This window comes from Camelus dromedarius, chromosome 17, assembly GCF_036321535.1.
Source record: "Camelus dromedarius isolate mCamDro1 chromosome 17, mCamDro1.pat, whole genome shotgun sequence".
Classification (NCBI taxonomy): domain Eukaryota; kingdom Metazoa; phylum Chordata; class Mammalia; order Artiodactyla; family Camelidae; genus Camelus; species Camelus dromedarius.
The window spans coordinates 3,535,472-3,548,642 of record NC_087452.1 but is presented as its reverse complement, the minus strand read 5'-3'; the positions used below and the strand labels follow the sequence as shown (position 1 = coordinate 3,548,642).

At 47.6% G+C, this 13,171-nt stretch overlaps 1 protein-coding gene across 5 annotated transcripts in view; it reads left to right on the top strand.

Annotated features, from left to right (window-relative positions):
* Positions 1 to 13,171, top strand: part of RBSN (rabenosyn, RAB effector) — a 40,657-nt gene that overhangs the window by 16,449 nt on the left and 11,037 nt on the right. For 2 of the 5 annotated variants that reach the window (XM_064496216.1, XM_031470961.2), the window contains 6 exons: positions 1,922 to 2,239; positions 6,586 to 6,726; positions 8,788 to 8,888; positions 9,755 to 9,800; positions 9,918 to 10,079; positions 11,845 to 12,086. In XM_064496216.1, coding sequence (XP_064352286.1) covers positions 2,092 to 2,239; positions 6,586 to 6,726; positions 8,788 to 8,888; positions 9,755 to 9,800; positions 9,918 to 10,079; positions 11,845 to 12,086 — 840 coding nt within the window. In that variant the 5' untranslated portion in view covers positions 1,922 to 2,091. Of the gene's footprint in view, positions 1 to 52; positions 494 to 1,921; positions 2,240 to 6,585; positions 6,727 to 8,787; positions 8,889 to 9,754; positions 9,801 to 9,917; positions 10,080 to 11,844; positions 12,087 to 13,171 lie in introns of those variants that run through there. The other 3 variants (XM_064496217.1, XM_010984886.3, XM_031470962.2) reach the window with 3 other exon arrangements.

Here is a 13,171-nt window from a genome sequence, read left to right as displayed (position 1 = left end):
GGAGCCGCGGCTCTCGGGCCGCGTTTCGCTCGTGTGCCTGTGGTGCTTGGGCCCTGGCCGTGTGGTCGCGCGGGCCGTGTGAGCTGTGTTTGGTTCCGCGGCTGGGAGTGGGCATCGGGGGATCGTCTCCCGCGCGGTTGCGTCTGGGTCTCCGCTTGTGGGAGGTCGAGGCGTTTGGGTTCGCGGTTTGTGTGCAGTCGTCTGCGGTGTTTTGTGCGGCGTCTGTGAGGCTGTCATGTGTGCTCCGTGGGGATGAGCCTTTCCCGGCGCGCGTGACGATGCGACGTGTGCACGTCGTGTTGAGTTGAGCGGAGGGCGGCCGCAGGGTGTGCGGTCGCCGCGGCGTGTGGCCGGCGGCGCTCCCGCTGGACGGAGAGTGCAGGACATGGAGATTTTAATCTGGATTTTGGACATGATTTAGGGTGTGAGGAGCTTGCGTAGGTTACGAACGTGGAGCCTGGCTTGATGGTGTGTGGTGGATCTCTGGTTTGTGGTGGGTGTTTGGTTATACGATTTGAGTTCGTTCATTCATCCATCCGTTCATTCCCGAGTGGAGCGTTGCAGTGCGTTTCTCCGTGGTTGGTGCCAGGCACTGACCTCCCTGCTGGGGAACGTGGACATGGCCTCTGCCCTCACAGAGCTTGCAGGCTTATGAATTTACTTGCTTTGTGTACCTGTGATTATAGATTGAGGTCAGTGCTGTGAAGAGACGTGCAGGACTGTCCGACGGGAGAATGCCTCAAGGAAGGCATTTCCTTGAGGGAGTGAGGGTGCCTTGAGAGGTGGGCAGTGGTGTGGGGTTGGATTTGCGGTTGGTAGGGCTGAGTGCGTGGGAAGGAAGGGGGCTCAGGTGAACCGCTGTCTGGGCAGGGGACGGGAGCTGCTATTTCCGTGACCATCTGGAAGAGAGGCTGAAATCTGCACGTATGTAGATTGAGCTTTTTAGCGGAGAAGGAAAACAGCGACCTGGCGTTTCATTTGTTTATTTTCTGGGTCACTGCCGCCCTTCAGATTTGGGAATGAGGCAGTCTCTCCTCCGTGGCCCTCTAAGCAGGGCCATCCAAAGCTCAAAGCTGAGGGTCATACACTCCCCTTCACTCTACTCTGGTTTGTGGCCTCACATTCTTGGGGAGAAATTTCTCTGTTGTGGGATGGTTTTGTCCGGATTCTCCCTATGACTGGGAGTCTTTCTAAGGTGACATTGGAAGTGACTTTGCCATGGCCCAATAAAACTGGAAATGTAACTTAGTAAGTCCTGAATTGTTTCAGCATCAAACCCTTTTACTTTTTGAAGCAGTGAGAACATTAGGCTTGCTGGCATATAAAACCTAGTAAGTTTATTGGAGAGAACGTACTCTACAAACGTAGAGATCTTTCTTTTTGATCACTAGATTTCTGGTGCTCCTCCTTAGACTGAGATTGGGAGTTTGGTTTGGTTTTGATTTTTGGTTTTTAGGGCAGACTCTATCCCTTTTACGTCAGTGCATTTTTGACATAAGTGCAAGAGCTCAGTATATGTGGTTACAAAAATGATCAGGGTAAAGAGAGTCACATAAAACTTCTGCTTGATAACTACCTCGACATTTCCCCACCAGCTACCGTGGCATACAAATTATGAAGTCGGATCATTGGAATGAATTGCCTTGGTATTGTGTTTACTGTTGAAGTTGTGTTTTCCTTTCTTATCTTCAAGAATCTGTGCTTCCCCCTTCATTGAGTTGCCATTGTCCAGTGATGTTCTCACATCTTAGAAGGTTTTGTATTTTGGGCTAAGGATTTGAGAAAGCAGTTTGTGTTCTCATGCTTGCACTGAAAAACATTAAGTGCCCTTGCTGAATTGTGAGAAGAACAAAGAAAATTTTCAGTTGCTGCTAACTTGCCTGAATTGATTTTTTTTTTCCCCTTGCTTTTCTTTCCTTAGGCCTTCTACTCCAGAGAGGAAGCCGCATCCGGGACCATGATGCCACTTCCCCGTCACCTGTGTGCTGCTTGGTTAAGCTAGTCCTGTGGGAGCCCTGGTCCCTTGTGGAAGAATCAAGCTGACTCTTGGCATGAGGCCCCTGCCTTGCGGGGGCTGAGAGGGACCCTGCCATGGCGTCTCTGGATGACCCAGGGGAAGTGAGGGAGGGCTTCCTCTGCCCTTTGTGCCTGAAGGACCTGCAGTCTTTCTATCAGCTGCAGTCACACTATGAGGAAGAGCACTCTGGGGAAGACCGTGATGTCAAAGGGCAAATTAAAAGTAAGAGGCCAGGATTTTCTGCTTACCCCATTCTGTCATTGGGAACTTTAACTCATGGGGCGGTTTTCGTCAGCTCTCACATTGCCACCAGAGCATGATAAACAATAGTGAATTAATAGTAACAGTAGAGGACACATACCTAGTGCTTTCCATGAGCCAGATGTTGTTCAGAATCTTCCCATGTATTAACTTCGTTTTATCCTCACAGTAACTATATGACTCTGAGCCCCATTTTACTGATGAGGATACTAGGCAGAGAGATTAGACACAGATAACTTGCCTTAAGTTACACAATGAAGTAGAGCCTGGCTTTTAACCTAGTAAGTGTAATTGCTGTCCTCTGCTGTCTCTTGCTAGACTATTTGAATTATCTAACTGCCAGCGTAAGAGCGTTCTGGGGCAGAATTCCTTTCCTTTGCTGTGTAAGTGGAGGCACGCTGTACACTCATTTACCCGTGACAAATTCAGGCCTTCCTGCCGTCCTTACTTCTTCAACTAGACCTTGTCCTCCCAGCCCAGGAAAAGGAAGGCATACTTGAAATGTAAGGAGAAAAACCCAAAAAGTTAAAACTTGGTTTTTGAGCTTCCAAAGACCCTCAGGTCCTGGAGGGTTGCAAAAATAATTTTGCAAAGTCATTTTGACTCTACAGAGTATTCACTTCCCAGACTTTAGATTCTGACTTCTGAGTACGATGCCGCTGCTCTGGAACTGCGTCTCCTAGTGATTCAGCTTAACGCCGGCAGCGTGTCTGAAGGCAGTGGGACTAAAAAGGTCTAATACTGTATCCACAGTTCTTTTTTGGGTGGCAGAGAAGGAATGATCATGTATTCCTAAGTGAACTTTGGCATCCACAGATGTGAGTCACATGTGAGTCACATGCTTCCTGTAATCAAATAGTCCCACTCCACATCTCACTTTTCAATTCAGAAAAAAAGAGTTGTTGAAAGTGCTAACCTTTATAACTTCTGTTAAAAACATGACAAAGTCAATCATTTTCAAACATCCTGAGGGCTGTGATGGACTAGGTGGCTTCTGGCTGTAGAGGCTAAAGCCGAGTCGTAACTCTTAGGAAGCAAAAAAAGAAAAAGAGAGAGAGAAATCTGTGTTCTTTCATATACATTGTTACTGCATTTGATCCCCCGACAACCCTGCAGGAAGATGTTGGTCTCATTTTATAGAGAAAAAGTGAGGCTCAGGGACGTGGAGTGACTTATCCAAGGGCACGTAGGAATCCACAGAGCTATGCCTTGACCCCATGTCCTCCATCACCTCTAAGCCTAGTGCTGCTCTTTGTGCGTGGCATCACTGATGAGGTGAGGCCATGCATTCCAATCACAGCATGCACTGCAGCTGGAAATCTAACACAAAAATAAGCTGATTATCTAAGTGTCCTTTGGACAGCTGAAGGGCCTCCCTGATTTTCAGTGAGCGTCCAGTCTTAGTGTCACCTGAACTGACTCGTATACCGTGATTTCAGTAAGAATTTGATGCCAGTGGGTAGAGAGGTGAGAGAATGTCCTCACATTCCTGTGATGCTGACCCTTTTATTAGGGGAAAACGTGTAAGATTAGGGAATAACAGATATGGGAGTGTATTCAGAGAATACTAGAGTAGAAATCTTGTTCCTTGTGAAAGTAACTTGAGAGACTTCTCATGTGTTTTCCCCTCCATTTTCCCCCCATCTCTACCTCAGAAGAACTAAGAGATTGAGTTAAGCATTCCTTTAGTACTATTAATGATCATTTTTTCAGTCAGGAAGAAATTCTTGCTTGTGTTGCAGTTTTCTGTGTTTCAGAATCAGGAAAATAAAGTTTTGAAGGTTGACACTGAAGGTTTTTGAAGTGTCCTTTAAAAAGCAAATCACCTCTCCATTTGGTCTTCTGGTTCTTAGAAATCTTATGACATTGCTAGTTTCAGGCAAGTGAAATGTTAAAGCAAAAGAGTAAACCTTGGTATCAGATTTTGGGGCAGTTTAAAAAAGAAAATATAAACGTGTTACTACAAAAAAGTGGTCAGTGAGTTTGGGTCCCAGGCCTGGTTCAGCTTCAGTTTAGCACATTTACAGTACATAGAAGAAAAGGTGGTTAAAATGAACTGTGGGTTTGTAGGCGTTTTAAAAAAACATATGGGATTATTCTTAATTGGCCCTCTCTTGAAGGACTACACCCACCCCAAAAGGTTGCCAGACGCCTTTCCTCTGCGTCCTAAAATGGTTAAATGGCATGGCCTGTCTATTTAAGTCTACAGTTGATTCTTGTTTGCAAAAATGAATTTGTATTTGCTAACTCCAGTTTCCTGTCTGCTGAATTCTTTGTTTTCCTCTCCTATTGTTAAGAAAGACTAATTGTTTTAGAAGGTGTTGTTCAGTTCTGGTGGGCCTTATTTTTCCAGTTGGAGAACACCATCCCAGAGTGACTTTCTAACAAAGGCGTATCTCTAACTGTATCAGTTTCACCCCCTGCCTAGCAGCCCCTCTATATCTGCATTTACCTAGATTTTTATTTTTTTATTTTTTGTGAGGGGGAGGTAATTAAGTTTATTTATTTTATTGCTTCTTAGTGGAGGTACCGGGGATTGAACCAGGACCTCCTGCATGCTAAGCAGGCACTCTTATCACTGAGCTATACCCTCCCCCCTGCATTTACCTAGATTTTTGAAAAGCTGTGGGGGTGTTTTTAACGTTAAGTGACAGAGCACGTCAAAATCATGAGAATTCCATGAAGTATTGATCTATTAAATGTAAAAGAAATTATATCATTTTGTATTAAATCTGATATTCTAGTGGCAGAAATGGATAGAAGTCACCTAGATTTAAGAACATTAATGAGAGAAACTTGGAACTGAGAATTTTTTTTCCTCACCAGTTGACTGTTGTTCCATTTTAACAGCAGGTCCTCTCACCTCAGTGTAGGTGGCTGAACCCCTGTTCTGCAAAGGCACAGATTTCAAATCGGTGCTGTCCGGGGAGAGCTGGAGCTCTCGTTTCAGATAAATGAGGTTTCCAGTTCCAGCCCTGCTGCCTGTAAGCTCTGTGATCTTGGGTGAAGTAGTTTCTCCCCCTCTTTGATGTCAGGTCCTCAGTTGTAAGGAGGGTTACCACCTGCATCATGCTGCTGTGGGCATGAACTGGCATCACGTATTTGATAGTGCTTTGCTTTGTGCCTGGTGCATACAAGGAATCAACCCAGGAAATGTCATGTTCTCTTCTTACCAAGTCTAGTTTTCTTTGTGTTGTGTTGTAAGTTTTATATTCATTTCTTGAGGTTTTTTTGTCAGTATTCTAACACATGCATTCAGTAAGTGAGTGGAGGAAGAAGTCCATGTACAGTTGCGCATGATGGGGAACACCGTCTTGGGATGTTGGTTTGGCTGAATCCCATCCTATAGGTAAATGAGGAATGTTTACTCATGAGTCCCTAGGATAAGTGAATTAGTACTGTAGATTTGATAAAAAAAAAACAAACAAACCCAGAAACCTTTTATTTTAATTGAAGTGTCAATGAAAAATTACTCAGTAGATCTAAGAAAGAAATGGAAAATTTTATTCAAGCCAAAATGAGAATTATTACTTGGGAACAGCATCTCAGAAAGCTCTGAGAACTGTTCTGCCCATTAGAGTCAAGGCATAGTTAGAGATGTTTTCTTCAGGCACGTTAACAGTTTACACAATCCAGATCTAAGTGTCGTCATGGCTCCTTACAAGATCAAGAAGGAGTGTTACCTTTTAAGGAGCGTCTTGATGCCAGGAAAATGTTGCTCTTTATGGTTGAGCAGGTATTTCTGCTGGTGGAGGAGGTTTGGTCGACGCATTACGCAGATACTCCGGGCACAGTGCAGGGAGAGAGGAAGTCAAAGGGCAGAGAACATTTTTTATGTTTAAATTATTTTGTCATGCCATAAAATATGAGTTTTATTTCACAGAGGTATCTTTTACACATAAGTTTTTAAATGTACAATTCAGTCAGTTGAAAAATGTATGTACCCGTGTAACCACCTCTCCAATTAAGATAAAGAAAAAAACATTTCGATCACCCTCGTCCCCTCATTCAATTTGATTTAACCCTTCTGTTGGGCTCTTCAACATGGCAACGAGCAGTAATTTCGCTATGTATCGGCCACGTGAACCAACTTACTGCTAGGACTGACCGATTCATGGATTGCTCTGTGATATTTGTACTGAGGCGATTGTGTACTTGTCATTGCATTTTATTTAGGATCCAGAGTTTTCTTGAGCATTTTAAACAAAGCATAATTATTTCATCAACTCCTATGTTTTGAGATTTCTCTCAACTCTTTACTGGGTATTCTTCGTGGATTCATTTATGATTTTGTTCCATTTTTCAAGGTCTTGTCCAGAAGGCTTGGAAAGCAAAGAACAGGCTGTTGAAACGGGAAGGAGATGACCGAGCAGAGGCGGGGACCCAGGGATATGAGTCCTTCAGCTATGGAGGGGTTGACCCTTACCTGTGGGAGCCCCAGGAGCTTGGTAAGAAATTTGTTCGTTCATTCAGCAAATGTTTATTAAGCATCTGTATGTTTTAAGAGTTGGCTGAAGAGGCACCAGTAAACCAGAATGGCCTCAAGCTTCATGTGGACCTTGTGTCCTGGTGAGGGCAGAAAACAGACGAGAATGAGCCAGCACCTTCTCTGTTAGGCACTGCATTGAATGCTTTACAAGCGGACTCTTGTTTAGGCCTCCCAGCACTCCCTGGGGACCTGCCCAGGGTCAGACAGCTGGGAGACCCCGATTGTGGGGAGGAGCCAGGTCTCTGTCATCAGCTCCGGCACCGTCCGCTGACTGGGGCTGTCTCTTCTCATGTAGACGTTACCAGCCTCGTAAGCACGGTTTGTGCAACTCAGTTTTCTGAAGCACGTAATTATAGTTTCATTTACTTACTTTCAAAATAATCATCTTTTTGGGGTGATGAAAATCTAAAACTTATTTTGGTGGTGGTTATACAACCCTGTGAATATACTAAAAACCATTGAATTAGTTTGCTTTAAATGGTGAATTGTATGTATTTGAATGATAACTCAATAAAGCTTTTATCAAAAAGATCACACCACCCAGAGCTGAACTAGCTAATCCTACATGTCCTTGCACTGTTACATGATTGCAGTCATTAATATTTTCTGTCCATGCAATGGATAAATGATTGTTCCATGACAGTTTATTACACTTTGATATTCATTATCTTGTTCACCTTTCACAAGAGCCTTGTGTAGTGGAATGAGTTGTGAGGAAACAGGCTCTAAGAAGGGCAGTGATACTTACCTGGGCTCATCTACCATATGGTGCCGCTGCCGAATGTGTCTTCTTGCATGAGGAAAGTCCTAGAATTGCACTGTCCAATGTGACAGCTACTAACTGTATGTGACTACTTACATTTAAATAAATTAAAGTTAAGTAAAATTTAAAGTCAGTTCCATAACCACATGTAAGTGCTCAAGCTCCACGTGTGGCTAGTGCCTACCGTATTGGAGAGTGGAAACATTTTCATCATGGCAGGAGAAAATGGCTTAAAAACAAGACCATACACATATAGTTATTAGTTACATATGAAAGACAATTAGTAACATGAAGGAGACATTTCAAGCATGTGAATTCTTACTAGCTTTTTGATAGCTTATTTCATGATTGCCATTGTTAAATTATCAGGGTGATTTTTCAGTTAAGTTGCCTGTTTCGGCAACTGAAGGAAGTCACAAATTGTGGATGGTCAGATGAATGGCAGATTTTAAAAGTCAGTGTTTATTGTCAGCCCTGAGAATTTGCAACTAAAATTTGATTAGAGTATGGCTAGGGAAGAAAAGGAAGAGAGGATGGTTAGGAGTGCAGCGGGTGAGAAACTCCGGATGAGGGAAGGTACATTGATGAGTAGGCTGTCATTGGAAGAAATGAGCTGAGTGCTGGGAGGGTTGGGGCACAGGGCCGGGTTTTCAGAAGAGGTGACACCGAGCGGGGATTTTCAGATACACTCAGACAACAGGCTACTAGAAGGATTGTTTAAATTTGATGAGAAACCATGTTGTACCAACTTTGGAAAGTAAAGAACAGTATGAGAGATTAAAAAAAAAATCACCCATGATGTTACTGCCCTTTTTATTTAACACAAATTCATGTGCCAGGCAGTGTTCTGAGGATTTTATAAATTTTAACTCATTTAATCCTGAAAACAACCCTGTGGGGTAGGTACCCCTGTTTCCTCCACATTATAGATGCGTACTCCACATTACAGAGGGGTTGAGGGACTTGTCCAGGGTTGTACAATGAGTGGCAAAAATGAAACCGAGCGCAGGCTGGCTCCAGAGTCCAGGCTCGGTCCTCGAGGCCTTTCGTGCCATACTTTTTGGCCCTGAAGTAACCCTAGTTAACAACTTAGCAAATTTCCTTTCATTTGCTTTTCTAGTTTTAAAATTTTCAGTAGAACTCTAAAATCCTAGCATTTTTACTTGCTTTTGAAATTTGTTGAGGATAAGCAGCAGTTAGAGAGGCTCCCCCAGAGAAATGACGAGTCACTCGTCTCCCCTCCTTGCCTCCTTCTAGGTGCTGTGAGAAGCCACCTTTCCGACTTCAAAAAACACCGAGCTGCCAGAATTGACCATTATGTAGTTGAAGTCAATAAATTAATTATCAGGTTAGAGAAGGTAAATTTTTTTGTTTTAAAACACTTTTTTTCTGCAAGTACAGATTTTCTGGGGGTGAAAAATTACCTTTCTGCAGCATGTGTCATATATATGGTATATGTCTGGTGTGGGCAAGGAAACGCCCCAGCAGGTGCAGAGGGTGTGGTGGACAGTTCCATCCTGGGCCCAGGTTGACGACTGGCCTCATATCCAGCTTCCCTTTTCCTTCCTATGACGCCCGCTTGGCTGCTGGAAAACCTTTATGCCTTCAGTCCTTTCCTGGCTGGGGTGTCCCGAGTACCATCATACAGTGGGGCAGACTGTGTGATACCATTTGATGGAAACAGAGAGCCTGGTGACCAGATGTGTGAGGAGTGCAGGGCCAGCGTGCAGTGTGGGAACCTCTTGTTCTGTGGAATGAGAGTGCGTCTTCAGTACCTTGATTGCTCTGTTTTACTTGGACCCTAGAAATGCTTGTTGCGTACAAGCCAGGCTGTGTGGTGCGCAACCACAGGTTCAGTTCTTGGCGTGTACCTTGTAGGGCAGAACTATGTGGCCAGTTTCATTGTCCAGGAGGACTGTGGAGAACTGGGGGGCCCTTGTTGCTTTCAGCAGCCATCCCACCCCATCCTCGCCCACCCCTGGTTGTTGCTTAAATGGGTAACTGACAATAAAGAGGTTGGAAATGGGTCGCGGGAAGGGAGGTGCCTTCTGAATGCCACGCGAATACTCTGTCCCCCTTGAAGTTGCGTCTGTGACCCTGGGCTTGGGGAGGATGGAGGAGACCTGAGAGGTGCGGGTGTGCTCATTCCCACTTGCTGCCTCCGCCTGGGGAAGGTGTGTGCGCCCCCAGACTAATTCTCCCGGCACCCTTTTCTCCCTGTCAGCTTACTGCGTTTGACAGAACAAATACCGAGTCTGCTAAGATCCGAGGTAACTCGAGAACTTTGCTCATTTCCCTCCCTTCTTCATCTTTCTGCCTGACCAGAGCTCTTTTTCAAAACAGCCTGCTCTTTTGTTTGTTTGGTTTTTATTGTGTTCTTCCCAAAGCAATAGAGAAGTCCGTGGTGCCTTGGGTCAACGACCAGGATGTCCCTTTCTGTCCAGACTGTGGGAACAAGTTCAGCATCCGTAACCGCCGCCACCACTGCCGCCTCTGTGGGTCTATCATGTGCAAGAAGTGCATGGAGCTCGTCAGCCTGCCCTTAGCACGTAGGTGATGTGGAGGGGGGGCCCGGACCCTCCTCTCCTCTGAGACCGGCTTGCTTACTAATCCTCACTGGCTGACTTGGGGATTTTTTTGTTTAAATGAGTGGCCCTTCATTCATTTACTTGTTAATTCCCTGAAGCCCATTACAGCATAGGCACAGTGCGAGGGGCCAGGGATACAAAAGCCTGTAATGGGGTTGGCAAACTTTTCCCACAGAGGACCAGACAGTAAGTGTTTTAGGCTTTATAGACCATGTACGGTCTCTGACATTTCTTCTTTTTTAAACAGCCTTTTTGAAGTGTGAAAACCGCACTTACCTTGCAGGCCGTACAAAAACCAGCCGGACTTGCCCGCAGGCTGTTGTTTGCCCACCTCTGGTCTGTAGGCATCGTGCATTCCCCCAAGGGGTCCAGCGTCCAGCAGGGGATGCTCACAGTCACTTTATAAAGAGACAAGTATGACGGGAGGAGCTGTCAGGCACGCAGCAGAGCTGACCAAATCTCTGTCAGCTCTGCTGGAAGGACAGGTGAGGCTTTGAGAGGAGACTGTAGGAGAGGGTCTTGAAAAATGAGCAGCGGGCTAGTCCTTTCCTGTGAGCAGAAAATCACGAACAGCTCAGGGCCATGTGGAGCAGGCTGTTACGTCACAGTACGGGAGCCCCCGAGTGCTGTGGAGGCTGGAGAAGAGGGGGTGCGTGGATGCCCAGGGTTGGGAGGTGACACGTGAGGGGAGCCTTGCAGGATGACCGGGGCTGCAGGGAGGTGGGGAGGCGGGCGTCCTGAGTGCAGTGAAGAGCAGGTGCCCTGGCAGGGAACGTGGAAAGGCCAGGGAAGGTGAGTAGACCAGCTAGTACAGAGTCGGGGTGGGGGCAGGGGGAGCCCTGTTTGAGGATGTGGGAACGAGACTGCAGAGGTCAGGTGGAACCCGATGGTCCAGAACTTTGAATCTCAGCTGGTTCAAAGTTGCTAATTCTGGGACTCCCGGGTGGTTTGCGGCCCTAGAGAGTTCCGCTGACGCTGCAGGGTGTCTGGATGACATGGGAGAAGCAGATGTGTCCTCTGGCCAGCTCTGATGTCCTGTGGGCACACGTTGCCTCGACATGTTACCTTCTCCCCAGGACAACTGCTTGTCTCACCCAAAACTATAAGCTGTGCTTCGAGGGCACTCTTGGGCTAGTTAACTTACTGGGCAGCTGCTATGGGGCGGCGACCCTGGTGGAGATGTCGGGGTACAAGTCTAAAGAAGACAGTTCCCACCCGCGGAGTCGCAGATCCCTAGGGCAGCTGTCGCGCAGGGGGACAGTGGAAGGTGGGAGGCGGGGGTAACATGGTAGGAACTGAAATGAAGGGCAGACTTTTTGCCTTAAGGAACTGGGAAGAGCTCTCTGGAGGACGTGCTGTTGGAGCTGAGCTTTGGAAGGGGTGGGAGTGGGCGTTTGGGCATGGGGGAAGGCTGTGGAGGACAGTCCTGGGAGAGCCCAGCTTGTGCGTGAGGCACGTGGTAAACGAGGTGGGGCAGGAGGTGGTTAGACCAGGTTAGGAGTGGGCCTCGGAGCTTCCCAGACAGGCTGTCCTCGGCCGTCTGGCTCTTCCTGGCTGCGGTGGCGTCCGTCCCACCGCAGAGTCTGAGCCCAGGGAGCAGAGGTGCGGGTGCTTCTTGCCTGTAGGCAGAGCCTGCTCCCACTGCACTGACACCGTGGAGTCCGCAGGCGGTTGGGTGGTTGGAGGCTGCGGGCTCACTGCTGCCTGTTCCGTGCTGCTCTTACAGACAAGCTCACCAGTGCCAGCAAGGATTCCCTGAGCGCGCACACCAGCCCCAGCCAGTCGCCCAGCAGCGTCCATGGCTCCCGCCGGGGCAGCATCAGCAGCGTGAGCAGCGTGAGCTCTGTCCTGGACGAGAAGGACGACGAGCGGATCCGCTGCTGCACGCACTGCAAGGACACGCTGCTCAAGAGGGAGCAGCAGATGGACGAGAAGGAGCACACCCCCGACATTGTGAAGCTCTACGAGGTGACTCGCGGCGGCCTTGGCCTGCACCGCGGGCCTTGCCGTGTGCTCCCTGTGTGCCTACAGATCTGGAGATGCTTTGGGAAGCTGTTACTTTGAGTCATTTTTAGTTTCTGCCAGAGGGCACTGGCTGGGGCCCTGGATGAGTCACATTCCCTGGGCATGTTGCAACAGACTTGTTCCCTCCCCTTCCTTGCCTTCTTGAAAGTGGGAGTTTGGAGGCCTCGGTGGCCCAGGGGTGGGAGGGGGAAGGGGGCTGCCGTGGGGTGTGGCCAGGTCCTGTGAGTGAGGGCAGACGCTGGGGCCGGTGGTGAACAGTGGGCCAGAAGAGTCCTGGGATGCTCACTTGGGAGTTTGAGAGGCTGCCCAGAGGCTTAGAGCTTCCCCTTTTAAGTCCATTCAAATATCTCAGTTCTCGTTACCACTAGCGACCCCAAAACGCCTTCAGTAGACCCTGTGTCAAAGGGACATAGCTGGTACAAGAACATGTGGTTTAGAGTCAGACCAGGAGTGAGCCTGGCTCAGCCTCCTGATGGCCAGGTGAGGCCTGCAGGCCGAGACGATGAGCCAGGTGGGGGGTGGGCAGGGAGCCGGTAGGAAATGGGAGGAGGAAGCCAGCCCAGACAGCGGAAGCAGCTTGTGCAAAACTGAGCAGAGGAGGAAGGTGCTGCTGTTTGATGATCACTGAGTGGTCACTGTTAGCAGTTCTGCAGGTCATAGAGGGTGTTTCTGGAATCAAGTGAAAATACTCAGGCTGCTAGAAATGGTGTTAAACCTTTGCTGAGCTGCAGACGTAGCCATTGTCCGTCCTTCACGTGGAGCTCGTGATCTGATAACTTGTTTTTGTAATGAGCTGCCATGCTTTTTGCTTCCACCTTTGTTGAAGTGATCCCCAGCAATGCCTTGTGCTGGTGTCTGGCGTCACCTGGCAGAGCAAGGATGTTGCAACTAGTTTCTTTTCTCTGCCTTGGTAAACTCGGATGACCCGTGTCCTGGAAGGCCTTGCTCCTCTCAAAAACAGCTGGTCAAAGTTCACCCTCACTGTCTTTCCTTCCTGCAAGATTTTCTGCTTGGTCTGTAAATCAGAA